This window comes from Acanthopagrus latus, chromosome 19 (assembly GCF_904848185.1).
Source record: "Acanthopagrus latus isolate v.2019 chromosome 19, fAcaLat1.1, whole genome shotgun sequence".
In the NCBI taxonomy this organism is placed as follows: domain Eukaryota; kingdom Metazoa; phylum Chordata; class Actinopteri; order Spariformes; family Sparidae; genus Acanthopagrus; species Acanthopagrus latus.
In genome coordinates this window covers 11,360,323-11,381,654 of record NC_051057.1, presented here as the reverse complement: position 1 = coordinate 11,381,654, position 21,332 = coordinate 11,360,323, and the positions used below count along the sequence as shown (strand labels likewise).

General features: G+C 39.4%; 1 protein-coding gene and 1 long non-coding RNA gene across 3 annotated transcripts in view; both read right to left on the bottom strand.

Moving 5' to 3' along the window:
- cntnap2a (contactin associated protein 2a) overlaps positions 1-13,883 on the bottom strand; it is a 309,254-nt gene extending 295,371 nt beyond the window's left edge. For both annotated transcript variants that reach the window (XM_037079757.1, XM_037079758.1), the window contains exon 1: positions 13,631-13,883. In XM_037079757.1, the coding sequence (XP_036935652.1) occupies positions 13,631-13,733 (103 nt within the window). In that variant the 5' untranslated portion in view covers positions 13,734-13,883. The remainder of the gene's footprint in view (positions 1-13,630) is intronic.
- Positions 13,884-15,624: 1,741 nt separating this feature from the next.
- Positions 15,625-21,016, bottom strand: LOC119008964. The gene is made up of 3 exons (XR_005071594.1): positions 20,938-21,016; positions 19,139-19,250; positions 15,625-16,998 (listed from the first exon to the last, which is right to left on the bottom strand). It is a non-coding gene; the product is annotated as an uncharacterized LOC119008964 (long non-coding RNA).
- Positions 21,017-21,332: the final 316 nt, after the last annotated feature.

Genomic DNA, 21,332 nt, shown 5'->3' with positions numbered 1-21,332 from the left:
AGATAAATCTATAAATCAGATTTGATATTTCCTGTCTGTCTGCCTGCCTATTTGTGTGTGTGTGTGTGTGTGTGTGTGTGTGTGTGTGTGTGTGTGTGTGTGTGTGTGTGTGTGTGTGTGTGTGTGTGTGTGCATTAGTCAGTCAGCATCTCTGTTCGTCCCAGACCCAGATTAAAGAGCTGAAACTGATCTGTGATCAGCCATGCAGTAATCCCCTTCATGCTGGCCACCATCATTTCATCTCTAGATAACTGATAGAGATGCCAGCTGATGGAGCGGGCATTTATTAAGTAATGATATTAAAACTAATCTCAAATATTTTCATTGGGGATCATGATTTGGAAATGTAAGGCATTCCGTGAATTTCATTGGTGGGCACTCATTAACCAACAGTTTAATGGGGATTTAATGAAATTCCAAATTAATCAAGTGAGCTGCTAAAGGATTGACCTAACTCCATCTACTGTGCTGCTGTCTTTAATATCGTCTTCATGGCACTTCCAGCAACTCTAAATTGAGCTCATTGTTGATAAACTCACACAGCATATATTAATTAGTAATTTGACCTCTTTCCACAAAGGGCAGGATTAACTGGAATTATTGCTGAAGAGCATATAAACTGACTGTACTGTGTGAAGGTGGAGGGATGGTGGCAGGAAAAAGAAATATATATCATTGTGTGTGAGTACTACTGGGGCCAAATTCACATGAAGTTCTTCGTCTTGTTGGACTTTTTGGTTTCTTAAGAGGAAAGTGAAGTCTCCCTTTGATCATATCATTATTTGTTCAGGTTCTGTATTAAAAGGGACACACATGTTTACTATCCCAATTTTAAAATGCAAAATATTTGAAGGGAACCCAAATCTTTTAAAGAAATTAGGAACTTTACTCTATTTTTCCCAAGCAGAATCTGGTTCATTAACAATTTTTCTTTGGCCATAGTTCTTTTGTCCTATCAACAACTCAGTTTGCCTGTATGAGCAATGCACTGATATTTAACTGAGGAAGGCTAGGGCTAGTGTCTAATATTGATGCAGATTTTGCAAACCAGGTCATAAAAATTATCATTCTCATTAAAAGTGGATTGGTGTGGGTGGGTAAAACCAAATCTTTAATGAGGTAAATATTAATTATATTATATGCAGCATTCCCCCAGCAGCAGAAACAATAACTGTGTCTCTCCATTCAGGGAGACCGATGTGCACAGGGCACAGCAGCTTATCTTTAAATCTCACGACACTTGGACGAGATAAGTCAGGATTTATGGTTAATTAATGTCCTGTGTTCTTCTACACATCTAAAAGGTCACGCAAACATAATGTGAAATATCCACATAATGAAGAAGCCATCATCCTGCTAAATCCTGAGCTCAAGCATACTTGTTTGAAGGTAGAAAACTTGAATTCAGTTTCTGTCAGTGTGAAACCAGAAGTCAGGTTTCACGCTGACCCAAATAATGATGTTTTTCTAACCCTATCCAAGTAGTTTTCTTGCTGAAACCTAACTAAACTGTGACTGACAACAAAGGTTTGTACTGAACAAATAAACTTGCCTTCCCTTGCCCTATTTCATCTTGATGGTACAAAGTACATTACTATCATTAAGCAGCTCCACGTGTATACTTAAACTGAAATGATCTGTGGGCCCAGAATCAGTGCCATTGTCAGCAGACCTATGCTCACTGCTTTGTCAAGTAAATGTAATTGTTGTGCCAGTGCTGTTTAGACATGATAATCTAGATATCTTGAATGAGAAGTGAATCGTACTGGGTACAGACTGTAAGATAAGGATAGACAAAATGGTCAGGAAAAGATGAACAAGACATGAATGGGGAACCAATTCAAAAAGAGACAGAAACGTGGTGGCATTAAATAGAAAAATATAGTGAGTAAGAGTAAGAGGCAACCTGAGTGAATAAAACAGTCTGACAAGCACATAGACAAAGACAGATGAGAACCGGGAGGAGAAAAAATCAAAGAAAGTCACAGTGGAAGAAAAATACAGAAGTCAGAGAGAAGCAGGTGAAAGAAAGGTATAAAGAGGATGCAGTGACCCCTGTCTGACTAATCTTAGCTTACACTGGAACAGCACCTTGAGCTAGAGCTAATGGACCACATCCACATCTGGCCTCAACCCTCTCTTTTTCTCTATCTTGAACACACAGAAAGCTTTTTTTATTATACAAGTGTCCACACCAACACACACAAAGCCTAAGCTGTAAACAAACACACACTCAAAGATTTGTCAAAGTGGGTGGTTTGCGGTATAGAATATGTACATACTGCTTTCTACTGTACATGCATATAAATAGAGGCATACAAACAACATTACTAGAGTGGATTCTAAGGATTTTTATTAAGTTTGTTCTGGTCATATTTTAATGGATCCATACTGGCTACAATGTGGCTGGTCAAAATGTAAACCTTTTCCAATGGAAATCTTCTGGGTCTTGTCATTGATTTATCAGCCTGCCAGTGTTGCAGGACTGTTCTTGACAGCCTATAGTATAGCATTTCACTGCATATGCAAATGAAAATTTTAAATACACAGATTTACTGAGCTCTGATGGTAATACGTCTATTAAAGCAAAATGTGCACGAAACATTCAAGTAGCAGTTTCTCATTTCTAGCCAGATCAGGACAGCAAAGACAAACAACAAACTTTGTAATTTGTTAAAGTGGCAAGGTGGTGGTGACAGGTCATATCAGCTGTGGCTAATTAACATTGATTCCATGAGTAACTTGATGGCAGGCCAAATTTAAACTTCTCAGCAAGCCAATTTCTATACTCTGCCGAGGGTTATTTTTGAGATTGTTGTTGTTGTTGCTTTTATTGTCTCCCGTAGCAGAAATTTGTTTTGGACACAAGAGAATGTCACATGTTCACATATAGCACATGACAAAAACACAGAACACCCCCCCCCCGCCAACACACACATCCTTCATTGCACTTTTTGCATACACTCTTCCTATTGCACATATACCTATATAACATCATTAATTCTATTGCACTGGTCATTGTGTTGCACTCCTATTATTCTATTGCCCTTCCCTAGTTTTTATAGCACAGTCCCTTTATGAATCTCTCATTCACATACACACACTATCTTGCACTATTTAATAATTTAATAAGGGTAGGTATGAAGGACAGTTTATATCTATTTAACTTGCAGTTTGGTACCCTATACCTTTTTTCCTAACAACTCATATTCACTGGAAAGAACATGATTTGGTTCACCAGCGATTTTGTGTCCTTGCCTCCTCAACGTCTCCTCAAAGATTTGTAAATCTGTGACACCATTTTACACTCCCACAGGTCAAGACAAGACAAGACAAGCCACAGGTCTTCTCTCTAGTGGATACCATCACTTATTCTTCAAGTTAAATTTTCATTCAATCAATAATTAAAGCTTTTCATCTTGATAGTTCTGAATCGGGGTCTACAGTAGTTGGACCATAAACTCATTTAATAAGGTGGACTGAATTTAGATGGCTAAAGCCATTATTTCAATGTGTCACACACATGTTTAATGAGCATTTAGTTTAATTCAGTATAACTATTCAGCATATCAGCAGATGTTAAAGTTTAATAAAGGACTCAGATTGGAATTGATGACAAAAATACGTAAAGACACTCTCGTACACACTGTTGTGTGAACACTGGTGTTTTTTGGTAATCCTGCTAAAGGTTGTTCCAACCCTACTTGAGACCAAGGCTGTCTGACACCCCAATGATTGTGCACTTAAATACATCATACAACTTAATACATTGTGCGTACAACTGCATAATGCAAAACACATCTTTTTTTGCACACTCACATTCACTTCCTTGCACACACACGTGTTGCTTAATGTTGCTCACATTAAATAAGGCAGACAATGCCTGTTTTACTTTCCCATTTTCTCTCCACTGTTTCTTTCTACAAACAGTCATAGATGGACCCCAGTGAGACACACGCACACACATAATGACCAAGTCCTGCACCCAGTCAGGACATGCACACATATACTGTAGCTTCACTATACCAAAATAGAGACACACACAGAGAAATACAAAGGATATGTTTTCCAAGTGACTGGCTGGCTACAGTATGCTCCCATTCTGTCTCGTGCTTTTCCTTTGAGTCTAAGGAGAAAAAGGAGGAGTGTTTCCTGAATGGAAGTAGCCCAAAGATTAATTCACTTAATCTTGGGCTGTAAATGGGGTATTCAAGCGGCTTAAAAAACAAATTGAATGCAAAGGCTGAGAGTAATAACAACATTTGTCTTAGCTGCGGCACAATGCCCTTTTCCACAGAACTCTTCCACATGAGCTGGTAGCTAGATTTCCAACATCCATTATGACAGAAGGGGACTTGTGCATACACACATGCACGCACATGCACAGTCTGACAAACAGACAAACTTGCTCTCTCTCACACATATACTATACACACATTTTGAATGTGCTACCTACTCTACAGAATGACAAAAATATGGAAAGTGAAAGACAGATGTGGTGAGGCTTATGGCGAGAGTATCACTTTGTGTGTGTGTGTGTGTGAATGTGTGTGTGTGTGTGTGTGTGTGTGTGTATGTGCATGTGTGTGTGCATAACAGACAGTTGAACAGATGTTTGCTGCAGTTTTTAATGTGTAATCCCCGGATTCATCATGCTTCTCCATCAGGCATGTGTAGATCAAAGGGTTAATATTGCAGAATATAGGTTAAACTCAAAGAGAGAGACAAGCTAAAGCAAAAGTTCATGTATATTATTGTTAGAGATTACAGCTTTCTACTGCTTTTCTTGGCTCTTGGCTAATGGCTTAGTAATGTATGATCATTATTTTTAAATGACCAATAACTAATTAGTGAAGGTAATTAGCTCAAAGTCTCATTAAATCTCTGTATGTACTATGCAGTGTACTCGTTATGACTAAATAATGCATGTTTTTCATTCAATATACAGTATAAGAAACTCATTTAGGCTATCATTGGTGCCGTCCCCTTTTGCATTTTTTTTTATATTTGTGGCACATAAATAATTTAATATCTATTATCACACTCATAGCAAAGCAAAATCAAATGTTTGCTTTTCTCAATGACTAAAACTGTGACATAAATTGAAGATAAACCTTTGTGCAGAGCAGTGAGCAAATGTTTTTGTGACTATGCTAACGCTAGGAAAGGCTAATAAATGTGTGGTAACTTGTGGAAACCCTTATTTCATGCTAGATTAGCTCAAAGATCAAAATAATGATCACAAAAGTATCAGATTTCATTGATAATGGTGTAATTTAATTGTCAGAAGGATGTTAACTGATGAACAACCAACCTGGATTTGACCAACTTCAACACAAAGACACAAGATAAAAAAAATTTTAAAAAATGTTTTAAAGGTCTGGAGTGCAATTCCAAAAAGACCACTGTGGTTTTTATTGCCTCCATGTGGCAAGGAGAACAAACTCAAAGTCAAGATAACTCATACCGCGTACCTACTCAACAATCCAGGAGGGTGAAATTAATCAATGAATTATGAGAGGCTATATCGAAGGAAAAAAAAAAGCAATGTGTAATTAAGCAATAACACACCACTGTAATTAAAACATGCTACACTTTCATCAATGACAATTAAAACAAACAATAAAAAATTGATTTTCTTATTCTACTAATTAAAAATGTTTAGTCACTTTTTACATGAACAAACTTTTGAATGACGCATGTGACTAGATATGTTTTCCCACCACAAGAGCACCTTGGCTTCAGTCACTGGCTCCTAACTGAACATACACTGACCATGGTTAGCAGTAAATATGGGTGGGATGCTAGTGAGGGTTCATCTAATTTTTGTTGCACAATTAACTAGAATAAACAGTATCAATACTTCTCTGGTCAGTGTATCTAAAGTTTAGACACAAAGTGTTTGGACTCTAAACCTGCTGCCTGCTGTTGACAGAGGTGATGGCCCACTTTTACTATGTGCCATTTTTGACACTGCTGTTTTGACACAGATGATTTGGGTCAGGTTCACTTACAGTGCTTTTCACTGTGCTTCGTAACACCTCCAGTGCCCCAGTGCAGCTCAATTCTGGCATTCATCCAAGAGTAATCCAGGTCAGCTGTTGTACCCTATCTATTGGCTTCCTCTTAGTGAATTAAGTGGTAAATTTAGGGCTAAAACAAACAAGATTTCAAGTCCATTCTGTATAGTTTCGGTAAGTAGTTCAGATCTCAGTACAGAGGGTTACTCAGCAAGGTTTCCAGCAGATACAATGAGCAACACCTTTTCAAAGCTCATGTTTCCTTTTTAAAAAGGGCACTCATGAGTTCTTTCAAAACATTCAAATCAATTTTGATAATCCAGTAAAACTGGTTTATAAGTGAATCTGAAGAGAAAAAAAAGAAGAAAAACAGACAGCATTGCCGTTATGAAGATTAATTTTAGAGTTCGGTCATTGCAAAGGCTGGAAAGTCACATCATCATCTAAACCGCTTTACATAGTCTGCTGATGGAGCAGGTTCACCTGCCCACTTCAAATAACTCCCTGTGGATTTCTAAACCAAAATCGTGTAGCACAGACTAAGCTCCTGAGATTTCTGCTGGCTTTGCAAGGCTAGTCTTCTAAGGCTCAGTGAGGTCTAGCCCCAAGTTACTGCTCAAGACAAACTCAGGTTAGCAAAGTGTCACCATATATACTCCAGGTTAAAACCTTCTTTGAACAAGTAAAAAAAAACAAAACTGATAAATCGTTGGATTTTAATTTGTTGTCCCACAATTTTATAACTTATATTGGTTGTATATTTGCTACTCAGATTTTGCTTGGTTTCATTGTATTTCATAACAGTTTAATCAGGTCTTTTATCCCCTGACACGGTGTTCATAACGTGAGTCCTATAGAGACAAATTGATGGTGATGATGATGATGATGATGATGATGATGATGATGATGATGATGATGATGATGATGGTGATGTACAATAAGCACATTTTAACAGTGATATTCAAATTGAAGGTTGTATGAAGGTTGTATATGATCATTCAAGTTGTAAAATAGCCAGGTATTACCAAAGGGAAGTACAGTATTAGTTGACATGGCAAGGTCCATTCTCTGACTAATGCAACGGCTGCGCTCCGATGCAACAACAGATTATAATAACAACGGTAATGTTGAATGACAAGGTGTCAGAGAAAATCCTCGCCTCCTGACCATCCTTCCCTCGAGCTGTCTCTCCTCATCCTTCTCTCTTTTCTGATAAATGCCGCCTCCTTCTCTAAATGTCCTTCTTCAATAGTGCCAGCCCACTCTCCATCTCAGAGACCCATGTCTAATGAGGTGGACAGATTCTGACGGGTTCTAATGAGAACACATTCCACTAGAATAACTTTCAGATCCCATAATTGGAAGATGCCCACGCACACACATACTTACAGTCTCATACAGTGAAGTGTGCATACACATATTTGCAACTTTAGATGCAGAATTACCCCATTACGCACCTGCACTCGAGTCCCCATTATGGGTTCAGTTTTCAATGAATGCATGTGAAGTCAGTAGATTTGTATGTACGTGTGTGAGTGTGTGTGTGTGTGTGTGTGTGTGTGTGTGTGTGTGTGTGTGTGTGTGTGTGTGTGTGTGTGTGTGTGTGTGTGTGAGTGAGAGAGAGAGAGAGAGAGACTAAGCGTGGAAAAGGAGGACAGTGTAAAGGCAGTGTGTCTGCATAGTGCAGGCCTCTGAGTGTGTGTGTGGGAGTGTGTGTGCGTGTTACGTTACTGACATTGTTAGGGGAATTATGCTGCATGACTTGTCAGTGTACATTTGTATCACTCAGCCTTGCTCCCATGATGAAACACAGATAGCCTTGCAGTAGGATTCACTTCCAAGAGAGAAATTTAAATTCTTCAAGGAGACCGATACAGCAGTCTAAGTATAAAGCTGAGAGGGAATAGATAAAAAGAAAACCGTCATGGTGTTCTGAGAATTAATTTCTTACAGTAGATGTTCATTATTCTTGAGATCTGTGACATTAAGTAAATGAACAAAACACATCTATGTAAGCATGTGAATATGAATTATTTTTAGCAATATTTGTCATAACAACATAATGTTTTATGATGCAAGTTGTTCTAGATATTCTTTTCAAGCCAAATCATATCCATTTATTATGGGCTGTGATGAAATGAAGTAATTCTGACTCCATGTGCTATGGAAATGAAGTGCTTTTTGAGAACGCAGTGGCTTGTAGGTCAAGCATTTTGTCTCAAAAGTGCTGTTGTGAAGTCATGTTAAGTGAGCTAAAATATTCATATGCTGATGGGGCAAGTGAAATTTAAGAGTTGTATGAGACTGAAGAGGAGACTGCAGTGTGGCTGTCTCTGTTTGGCTGTGAGCCATGTCAGTTTGGTTGTTGCAGTGGTCACACACATACACTCTCACACACAAACAGAGTAGGTGCTGCTTTGAAAGTTTGCATGAGCATGCACAAGCAGACACATCACATTACTTGGTCGAAAAGTGGCTAGTGGGGACTTTTTTATCAAACATATTTGTAATCAGGAGCGGAACGAGAAGGGGACAGATTGTGAGCAGAGACTGGTTGGATGAAGAAAGAAGATGAAAAAATACAGGCGGAAGGGAAGTGATTATGGCCAGAAGATAAAACCACTGAGAAGAGCCAAGCAGGGATAGAAAGAATTAAAGACGAGAAAAAGGGCAGGAGACAAGAGAGGGGAAGAGACAGAATCAAATGATAAGAGAATCAGAGGGCTAAGGTGGAGTAAGAGTAGGAGGGAGCAAGAGGAATCATCAGGGGCAGTTAGTGATGAGACAGCTGAAAAAAGAGAGCAGGGCATGAAAGGTTTTTTAATGGATTTTTTGTGAAAGAGGCAAAAAGACAGGCAAGACGAGCAAGGAAAAGCTATAAGGAGAATTGGGGAAAGAGGCTGAGTGAGATTTATTGAAAAAAGAGGGAGTGCAAACTAGCCGATAGATTAAAAAAAAGAAGCAGGAAAGCAACTTAGACTGTGGATGGCAGGGTGGAAGAGAAAAATGGCAGTGCAATTAACAACTGCACTTTGTTTCCTAGCTCTGACTCACTAGACTCAATGCCTGATAAATCCACCAACGTGGACACTCACACACACACCCACACGGCAAAATCACACATGGGTGCACACATATAAATACATAGGGCCCAAACAACACTAAACACCAAGTATTGAGCTGATCTAATCGCTGTCAAACCAGTCTGCTTCCTCTAGCCCTAATCCTATTATTACCACCTCCTACTGGGAGCCATTGGACACACAAGCACACAAACACACAAAGTCAAAACACAGACCATCAGGTTTACCTTAATTTGTTTAAGAGATCTTTTTTGTTTTTTTAACGATAGTATATCTCAGTGACATTTTCCCACAGTGACTGATGATAACAATATCAGTGACTCATTTAAAGACATTAGCAATGAACAAGACTGCTCTCACAAATGTTACTGTGGTAGAACTGTGAGTTAATCCCATATTATTATCTTGTCTGCTCTAGACCCATCACGACTTGTCATATCTTTAAATTCGATACCGAGGCTATAGGCAAATGGGCTTCCCTTATGCAGACTCCAATCAAATATAATTGCCTCATCCTCAACTAAGAATGTTTGTGCTGTCAACAAGATGCAACAGCTACTTTTTTTTTTTTTTTTTTTCACGTGGCATACAACGAATCATGTTGAATACCAGGAAAGCCTGTCTTACCCTTTGTGGCCCTGAAGGTGCAACCAGACTGATGTCTATGTCAAATGGTCCGGCATGCTTAATGAGATAAGAAAAGGCTAATCTGATTCTATATCAGACAGGCTCTAGGGGCCTCCCATTTAGCCACACATGGTGTCAGTAACACGGACTTAAAAGTACATCCTTCACGTTTCACACACTGGTGCCGAGAGTGTTAAAATGTAAAACCTGCCCTTTACACAGGGAGTGATGAATAGTGACAGTGTAAAAGAGAGGAGTTCAAGGCTGATAAAAGGAAATATTTTTTGGGGATTCTTTTTTTTTTTTTTTGGGGGGGGGGGGGGGGGGGGTGAAGTAAACTGTTAAAAAATGAGAAACAAATGCTAATTTACATAATGTACTTGAGTGTGCAGCTCAAATACAACAAGGGAAAAATGAAATGTATGTTATTTCAGGTGGATACAGAGCTGTAGAGTAAGCTTTAATGTCCCTGAGAGGCAACTTGCCTTTCAGACATCAGTTAGTCGAAAATACTACAATGACAAGTGAAATGCCCATGGTTCTGTGCACACCTTTAAACACACCGTGAAACTTTGCAAGTTAATATTTAAGTATGTTTTAATAGGCACGCATTTGTATCCGTTTCAACTGTGCGTTTGCTTAATTTTGTCGGACCGCAATAAATGTGAAGTACAGTAATGCATCATAAAACTGACTCCTCAGGCTTGCGTAGGAGAAAAATCCCTGGATTACTGTTCAACAAAAAGTATTTGCTGGGCCATACATAAGTGAACATATGACAGAACATGCAAAAGCACACAAACCCATATGGAATGAAACATGTATAAATCCCTCATTCCTTTATTTGTACAGAAGCTTGAATTGCTTTTAATGCCTTTACCTTGGGATTAAGAGTTCATTATTCAGCCATCTTGAGAGAATGAGTACCGTTATCTTGAGAAAAGGAGATCATAATTCTGCGATCATGAGAAAACAAAAGGTTATTCCTGTTTATACATATTTAAATATCTCAGTATCAATATCAGAGATCAGGAGTGCAATGCTAGCCTGCACAGATGACGTATAGACATCTGTAGCAACTGATTTAAGATAGAAATGTCAGATCAAGGAGTACACATTATTGATCAAGACCTCTGACTGTACATCAATCTTGCTATACTAGACCATTCAGACACCCATCAATATAGGTAGTGTCCTCTCTAGTTCCTCTATGCCAACAAGACTATATTTTCATTGAAGCCAGCTAGACAGTAAAATATCTGCTTTAATTTGACAAGTGCATATACTGTCATCCTATCCCTTAGAATAATTCATCATAATGTAAATACCATCACATTTAATTACAAGGGAGAACATTCTTAGAACAAAAATGTTCATATGACACCCCTTGAAACTCCAAAACTCACCTCACAGAGCAGCCTGTCATGATCCACTCCTGTGAATCTTATGAACTCATCGTTTTTCTAATGATGAATCATGTCATTATCATGAGAAATTGGGCTTTTGTTTTCTCAAGGTAAAGAGGAAAGTCAGTCCTTTATCTCAAGACAGCAAGCATTCATATCTTGAGATCACAACATAATTATCTTGTGATCTCAAGATAATGGCTTTTAAAAAAAAGAAAAAAAACTGTAAGCATGGCCATTCTCAGCATCCCTTCGCTGTTCCTCACCAAAGCATTCTCAGAGCACAATTGGGAGACTCCACACAGTCGGTGGGTCAACCAGCTCATTGACTTTTAGTGTGCGAGTGTGTTTTCCTCGGTAGAATGAAAATGTTAATCTTTTTTACTCCATGCCTCAGACCATTGGTCACGATGACACTGTCTATTCCCCAGAGTGTTTCACATCTAGTCCACGGAGGGATAAAGTCAACACTCAGATTTAAGCTCAGCAGTGGAACTGCTTGTCTGATTCAACATGCTGCTTATATGTCTCTCTCTCTCTCTCTCTCTCTCTCTCTGACAAACACACACACACACACACACACACACACACACACACACACACACACACACACACACACACACACACAATTGTCTCCTGTTTTTCAAATGCTGATCCACACTTGGTTATTCCTGTTGTGTTGCAATGTTGTCTTACAGATGTAAGATGTTTGTCTTGCAACATATGTCTGTACGTTGTCCTATCTTTATATATCTGAAATAGATGTGGGTCTTATCATTTTGGTAGAAACTTAGAATTTAAAAGAGTAAACATTTATTGTAGAACATCAACAAGTCATTTAGCTAGAGTTTGAAAAAAAAAAAAATCAACAACCTTGTGCAATTCCTCAGCCAGGGTTCCCCTTTAACAAGACACTGGATCTGTTCTTGCTCCAGGGACACTGAAGCTGACCCAGTCACAAGTGCCAATTGACGGGAGCTAGAGGACTGAGGATTTCCATAGTGGGATCAATAAAGTTTGTTTTATATAAATAAACTGTTGTCCCTATGACACCTATTTTCTGTGTAAAAAGAAAAACGCACTGCTGATCTCCTCCCAACTCTCCTTCTCTCCTTTCTCTTCTCTAACACTCACTGACATGCACACGCACGCGCGAGCGGCTCGCTGTGGCGCTTCTCTGTTGTTGTCTGTCGGAAGGGATGATTAATGAGGCGCGTCCCCGGACACATTCATCCGGGACCCGAGAAGCCCTGGCGATCACCGGGGGAATCAGTCACACCGGCTCAGTCACCGTCAGCAACATCGGGAAGACATCGAACCAAGTGTGGATGATGCCAGGGAAATACGGAACCAAAACTAACTGGTCTTTTTAAGACAGATGGGACCAATAACGCCAACAGATGTAAGACATATGGTAGGTTTCAAAATAAAACACGGGAAATACCAGAAGAAATAAAGAAGTACATATAATGAGCCTGTGTCTATGAGAATACAAGAGTGTAAAAACAAATGCAATAAAAGAGAATTTGTAAAATACTTCTGATACTCAAGCTGATAAGCCAGTAAAAATCATCCTTGAGTTTTCCAAGTGTTCAAAATCGTCTGTATGTACAAATTGTACGATCAGTTGAGGTATATACTCTAAGTAGTTCCGAAGTGGTTCAACTGACTGTTTTCTAGAAAGTGCGATTGGATATGATAAGTCCAGCTCTGGTTACAGAGTCGAGATTAATCAAAGTCGAATTGCACATAAACCTCTACAACAACCTAAATGAGAGTGCAGAGGCGATCGACTCAAATTCAGAAATCGTTGTGTGCCTCTGGGTCTCTGGCAGTGAAGACTCCGAGTTTACATGAAGTTTATTAGACCATAACTCCATCCTGAAAATGTGGAGGTTCAACAAAACCTCTGTATGGATTTAATCTTGGGCATATGCAGTGCAATCCAAGCTAATCTGATAAGAGCTGAAAATAGTCATGCATAACATAATAACACTTGTGATTTAACAGCTTAAAGCCATAGTGTCTAAGTGCACTTTTTCCTCGGGGTCGAAATTGAACCAAAAAAAAAAAAAAACATTAAACCACAACTGATACACGGACATGTCATTCAGTACCCCAGCACTTCCTAGAAGCCCTGAAAAACCCGCGAGCAAAATCACCAAACGGACATGAAAATCCAGGGCGCTAAAATCAACGGAGCAGAGATCCTGAAGAGTTAACACGTGTAGGTCTAAACTCAAAAAGTCAAGCCCGCTTCCTCTCGCTTTCCCGTGAGCAGCCTCTTAAGCTCCAGAAAGCCCCAGCTGGCACCACCGTGGGGGATACCTGCAGCCCCGCCGGTGCACGCACCGTCTCTGCCTCTGCCGTGGTGCTCCATGGCCAGGCTCTGTCTGCCTCCCACCCATATGTGGACTCACCCTTTCAACGCAGGGAGACACTTCCAACAAATAAAAATAACAATAAGAAAAAAAAAAAAACAACAACAACTTACGGGTTGTTGGCAAAGCTCCGTGCACGGCGTTGACATGGCTGCAAATCCACATAGCGACCGGCACTAACAACGCCAATCCCTGGGCAGGACGGTGCCGGTGCATCTTCACGGCCGGTGTGGACGCAGCAGAGCGGGAGCGGCAGAGAGGAAACACTCAGGGAGAAAACAGCGAGGTGAGGGTAAAGCCAGTCGGTCCGTCAGACTCGCTTCGCAGTTGAGGACTGGCGAAGAGGAGCCTGGCTGCACGGACTCACTCGCTCTCACACACACACTCACTCTCTATCTCTCCCTCTTTCCCTGTGTCTGCTCTCTCTCTCTCTCTCTCTCTCTCTCTCTCTCTCTCTCTCTCTCTCTCTCTCTCTCTCTCTCTCTCTCTCTCTTTCTCTCCCTCCCTCTCTCTCCCTCCCTCCAATAAAGAGATGATGTAAGGATCGCGCCGGCACACAGGCTGCCCTGCGTTTGCAGACGCAACGCACTTCTCCCTGCAGCTGTCTCGCGTCCTTACTTGGCGATTCCCGAATAGAAACAAAACAAAGAACAAGCGGGTCTCCACCTGCACCGGACGAGGATGACTTGGTGCGACTGTCGTGTGCAGCACAGGCTCCAGTAGTTCAGGGTGGCATGACTGTGCGCAGCTCCAATCCACTGAAGTGATTTCTCCTCTCCGGCGCTCTGGCGCGCTGTCCGTGGTGCTGAACTTATCTCAGTCTTTCTGTGTCGCTCTCTCTCCCTCTTCATGTCTTGTAGCCAGACAGTGCCCCCCTCCTTTGCTCGGTGGTGGTGGCTTTTTTTTCCTCGTACATTTGTTTCATTTCCTCACAACAAAACCTTGAATAAATATCACACACGACCAGTAGTTACTCTCTATGTCGTGACGTCTGTGGTTATCTCTCGTTTTTTTACCCGTTTGGCGAGGAAAGCACATTGTTATGGGGGGGGGGGGGGGGGGATTCCGAGCTGTCTTGTGGTGAGAAATTCAACTCCAAGATCAGTCTTTGCCACAACAAACATGTCACAGCTAGGCTCAATGAATACATGGTTAAACGTGAAATGCTAAATAACTTCTGTTAGACGTTTACTTGTTCTGGCAAGTTACAGGGCTGTGGCGAACATGACAGTTCTTGTATGAGATGCACAGAAATAGACCTGACAAAATTAAAAGACTTCACAAATTACACTTTTATTGAAAAATAAATCCTCAGTACTGAGACATCTGTCAGTGATTATGTGCATTAACTAGTCTTGAATACATCAGTTTTTTATTGCCTCCAGATTGTCCAAGCTTAACGTTTGCAGAGCAAAACTGATATTTTCTCAATTTTAAAGGGATCAGACCTGGATTTGGTTCAACCAGTCAATGACTTACATCCTTGATATAAAGATGATATGATTTTTATTTAGCTCTATCAGTGTTGTTAAATGTGACAGAAATTCTGTTTGTAAGAAAATAATTCTTCAGTGTCTTTCTTTCGGCTCTTCTTTTTTCCCAGAGTGCGTGGCTGAGCATCTCTAGAAGACATTAGCTCAAATTTAAAGCCTCAACATGACTGAGTGACTGACTGACAGCTGAGCTCCCAAACACTTCAAGTATTTTATATTTTCCCACTTGTATGCCTTCGTCTAATTCTGCTTCAGAACTCTCAACATTTCTTTTGGTTTTGTTCTTTCAGCATGAAGAAGTCTCAAGTACTGAACACACCAGGGTGTTTACTTTCCACTGAAAAGATGGTGATTCATTCATAGTGGTGTTTTTATTTATATATATATATATATATATATATATATATATATATATATATATATATATATATATATATATATATATATATTTATATATATATATATATATATATATATATATATATAGCAACAATAAAACAACAATAAAACAACAATAAAACAAATCTGGAAATATCCTTTAGAAGCAAATGAAAGGACATGTTCACAAAATGACAAATTGCTTTCCATATCTGGCTGTCTGCATTTGTTAATATCATGTCGCAGTCATGTCTCACTCATTGTTATCTGTCCAGAACATCATCTGTGATCATCATTACTGTGGAGATCATTTTTCTCAATGAGGAAAATGGAGAATGAAAATGGAAAATTCATAACAGACAGCTCCATCAGTGGCAATAACATTTTATGAGAGTGACAGTCGCTAATGTACAAAGAGAAGGAATGTCATCAGGGATCAACAGTAAACAGTATTTCCAGCTACATTAGAATGTGTCTTAAATGAAAAAAAGAAGATACATAATTCTCTTGATGAGGTGTTGGCTTAAGCTTCTGAGAATATACTCTAGTTTTAATTACTGTAAAAGTAATATCATGATGTGATAATACTTTTTTGTTCAACTTGTGTATAAAAGGGCTACAATTCTTCTAAACAACAAAACTAATAAGAAAAGTTATTATACTTCTACACACTTCTAAACTGATTACTGAGCTAATAAATCCTGTGAGAAGTGGAATCATCTTATCATAACTGTCCATACAATTAGACTACTTTTGCTACTAGTGGAGTCACCTCTTAGTGGCCATTTTAAAGAGTGCAGGTTGAAGACATTTGGTAGCGGTATTTAAAGTGAAGATGAGTCAACTTTTCAACTTAGCCCACTGTAGCTTTCCCCCTTTGGTGGCAGCCTTGTCACAAAGACCGGATTTCTTTTTCACATTATTTAGCTCTCAACATTTTCTTCATAATTTAAGTCAAAGAAAAAAGTTGTCAATAGCCAGTTAATGCTGAATACTACATTAGCATTCTTAAAATGCTCCTGATGTTATAATGATTATGATGTTCGACGTCTTACTTTAACATATTACCATTCTATAAAAGGTAGAGCTGAGATGATGGGAATTTCATTAAAAGGTATTAAATTACATCACGGTCGGGATGTCTGTACCAATTTTCACAGTAATCTTTGCAGTACTTGTTCAGACATGTCTTTCAAAAACAACAAAAGTGTTTTTGAAAGTGGCGGTGCTAGCGAAAAAGTCAGGAGATTACCAAAGTCAGTAGAACTCATCACCTGGGGACCGTGAATGACTGTACAGAATTTCAACCTCAATCTATCCAATTGTGGTTGAGATAAAGTATCTCAGCCCGGACAAAAGTCATGGACCACGTAACTGAAAGACTGAAATTGCCATCCATTGAGCCACAGTATCAAGAATGACTTCTTTACTGTGGTCAGCAACATGTCAAAGAATGAGCTTCTATATTTTTCTTCTCCCTCCCTTTTCCTCTTCTTCTTGTTGTCTCTTTCTTTTGTTCTCCCCGTGTCCCCCTTCTCTGCTTGCTGATTACTCCGTCCAACCCTTCACCATGCCTTTCTCTGTATGACAGTCCTCTTTCTCCACAAGCACTGCAAATTGGTTTGTCAATATGTCATGCATTGTAATTTACAGCCATCATTCATCTTATAAAAAAACAGTGATGACTGATGGCCCAAAGATTCTGAACAAAAAAAAGTTGATGACAGCAGTGATGAATCTCCAGAGGAAGGCTGTTTCGTTAAGTAAAGCGCTTGTGAGAGAGGAGTGATTTTCACAGACAGTTGTTATCCTGGCTACCTCCCCGCTGTCATCCATCCAGTGTAGGACAGAGAAAATAAGGCTCTGAGGAGATTTCACATAGTGTTTAAGGGATCCTTAGATAAGGGACCGCCTTTGTGTCTGTTGGGCTATACAGTTTTCTTATTTAGACCTGAACAAGGCTTATATAAGGAGCTGTGGTCTGTTCTATGAGAGGAAATTACTGTGATGATGACATGCATTATTACAGACCCTGACTCAGCACAATAAAGTAGACTCTCAATAAAGTCCAAACACTGGACTCTATTAAATATACACTGGAGAGCAAATGATTGGATAAACGATGTAAGTGGTCTAAGGTAGAAGGGGAATTCATTGTTGAGATACCCAACAAAATTGGAGGACTAGAGACAGATGCGACCAAATTGCTACCCCAGGGAGGCATTCACGAGTCATCTATAGAGTGATTCACTGCTGTGGAGAAAGTAAAAAAAGAAACCCAAGAAACCTTCCTCCAAAATTTCATCAGGAACCAGTATTATTGAGTTATTGTGGCAAACTCAATTTCAGAGTGGGATAAAACCACCCGTTTTATTTGGTGTACGAGTTTAATTTGTTTCAGGCATCTCAAGTTAAGGAGGAAACCATCCTACTGACACTAAAAGGGGAAGGGAAGAGTTTCCTATGCGTGACACAGGGCCCCTTCTTTTCTGAAGTGCCATCATGCTTGAATTTCCTCCGGGATCAATAAAGTATCTGTCTATCTATCTATCTATCTATCTATCTATCTATCTATCTATCTATCTATCTATCTATCTATCTATCTATCTATCTATCTATCTATCTCATCAGGCAAATGTTTTGTCTAAATGTTTTACCTAAGTGACCAGCTTTGGTGCATTTAGTGGCAGATCACAAACAATAAACTGTACACACTGAATCTTGCTGTGTTTAAATCACAGGGAATGTCACACAGTCAACTGAAATGGTACAAACATGGCACTCCTAGAGAAAAAAGCTCCTCACACATAAAACTTTAAAGAGGTCTGGCAAGATCTCAGAGCAAGCAGATGTGGGGTTATCTTTAAAATAGTTCAGGGTTTTAACAGATTTTGCTTACAGTCTCTCCCAAATAATACCATCATTAACAATGTGCTTCATGATATCAACAGCAACTTCAGAACAGCTATATTTACATTTGTTGTTACAAATCTGTGGACAAAATCAGCATGAGCGCCGACGCCTCTGTGTACATATGCACTGTAATTCGACACTCATTTCATTCTAAACTTTTGCCATGAGAAATAGTTTTGACTTGTCTGACCCATGTAAAAATAAATTATTATGAGCTCCCCCTAAATCTGTTGCCGCATTAAAGAGATGAACATAATAATGCAATAGTAAGTACAATTCAGTAGTATATCATTCTGGAATCTGCTTTGATTTATCATAAAAAATCTTAATTATACAAATGCTGAAAGGCCTTTCAGCTAAGCTTTGTGATGGAGTTTGTGGTATCTCAAATTCAACATTTTGATACATTCTCATATTTGCTGTAAATGTACATCAGCTCCAAACATCAGTTATCTGTCTCCTTGAGAACTAATCATCGGTACTGACCCTGAAAAAAACCTATCGGATGACCCCTAATTCCTTGTAGTACATTTAACTTATATAATACTTGTATAAAATACTCACCATCTCTAATGGCATGCCTAAATTTAAATACGTAGGTGTGAACATATGGAAGGCTTCACATATTCCCATTATGCCACCAATAAGTTAATAACTTAAGACTGAATCAACTTCACATTCACACTTTCTCTCACACAATACACTAAGCACAGCATGCACCCTGATGGTGAAGTGCCATAAAGTCAATTAGTGGTTTTTAGAAAAGGGTAAGAAGACAAACGTTTCCCATATTTGGTTTTACTGAGCAGGTGTTTTGGCTGCTAACCATGTCCTTACCTTAATGGATGGTCCGAAGTGTGTAGAGACCATAGATGGTGTTGTTCTTGAGTGGACATCTGCAGACTTAAATGCAGTGGTAGTATCAGAAGATGATAATTTGCTCCTTGGCCTGCATATAAACACAGTAGTTAGGAGTTATTTATTTTAAGAGCTGTCTGTGCAATTTAACAGACAAAAAAAATGTCATGTTGATATTGTTTTTAAAAACATCTACACAGCCAGCAAAGCCCTCCAACATGACACAATAGCTGTAGATGTATTACCTCTGCTAGGAAGTTGTGTTTTCACCCGTGTTTTGTAGGATTACACAAAAACTACCACATAGATTGTCACGAAACTTGGGCGAAGGATGGGTCTCAGCCCAGAATAGACCCCTTTTTCTCACTCTCTTTAACACTGCGAAATAAGGTGCTTTTCAACATTAAGGTTACAACTCATAGTGATACAGGGCGACCAAGTTTGATATTGGATTAGGCTTTTGCTGAGGTATGCTCTCCACTGAGTTCCAGTCTAGTGATAATTGACCCTGTGATCACAAACTATTTTTCACCAAACACCAGACACAGCACTCTTCAAATTCATACCCACACTTCAGTTTCTAGAATAGGAATACCAGTCGCTTCAGTTGTTCATGTTTTTTTCACCATGAGTTGGCTTTGTGGAGAATATCTAATCGAACACGATGACTGTGTATTTTGCTGAGCCATAGCACACTGTAAATACAGCAATAATATGAAATCAAAATAGCTTACTTGCAGCAGACTGGTGTGCTGTGAAGGTACTTCAGTTTCACATAACTGAAAATAATCATAAACATATCATGCAATATAATTAAAATTTCACAGTGTACATAGAGCTGTCTAGATGTAAGGATTATTATGCCTCCTACTGACACAAAGTACAGTGTGAGAGCTCCAATTTGCAATAAAACTGCATAGCCTAGTGAGGCTGCCCCATATCTGTCTATTGACTTTTTAAAAACTTTGACTATCAAGAACACTTTGCTATTAAAAGAAAAAGTTCTTCACGTTGTCTTAGAAAGGCAAGATGGAGTAAAATAGACCATTAAACACTTCAGCATAGATAAACCAGACCTTATCTCTCATCAGGCATTAAGCAGACCACAGTTGGCAGAAGACATATCTTTTTCTGTTGCCATGCCCTCAGTATGCAATTAACACATTTAGTAAACATAGCTCTGTGTTCAGGACAATCTGATTTCCAAGTGTTTCAGCCGTTACATCTGGCTGGCCTGTATTCAAGCTCGCCACAGCCAGCGTTTTGAATTGTCAGATCAGCAGAAGCACAGCGGTAACCAATAACATTAATTCAGGAACCTTTTTATTTAGATATGCCGACAAGCGACGTCAGTGCGCCGCCGTTCACAATGCCAGAGCTCTACCTGGTGCACCTGAACGCATCTGTAATTAACGTGAGTAGTTACACCTGCGTTTGAAAAGGTTAAATGTCCACCGCGGCAGAAGTTATAAATTAGACCGACTAACATTAACACTGTGTTTGCCCTTCGTGGTAGTTTGTTAAGCTTTTGAAAAGCATAAATGGTCCCTAGTGATGAACCCCAAACGACCTGGAATCTCTGTTAGAGAGCTAAGAGCTGGTACCTACACTTGGAGTGATGTTGGGGCGCCACTAGGCTTAGCTAGAAAAGGCTGTTAGCACTTGTGCTCATTGGGAGTTTTTAGCAGATGTACTGGCCAACATAACATTAGCATTAGCTTCTCTAACTTGTCTCACCTGAAAACAGGTGAATAAATCGACTAACAGCATGACTGTACCTGTGAATTGTGCGTTATTTCCTGCTCTTCTTTCTGATTTTTTTCCCTGCGCATCCTGGAAGGTAACCTGGGAACAAACGGGCTGTAGGGGTGAGTTTTTTTCTTCGATGATTTTTCTTCTTCTATGATTATCTGTAAAATGACCGTGGTCCCACGCACACTCACACGCACACTTTGTTTTTTTTTTTTTTTTTAAACTTTAACTTAACTTTCTTCCTGCCCCCCCATTTCCTCATGAGCTCTGATTGGCTTTGTTGGCTGTCTGTCCCAATTCAAACATGTATTTGTTTTATTAAACATTTTAACAAACATGGCACAGACAGACAGATAACAACTGCAAATGAGAAGTCTAGCATTTTTTGGCCTGGTTTTTATGAACAAACATAAAAACAGGC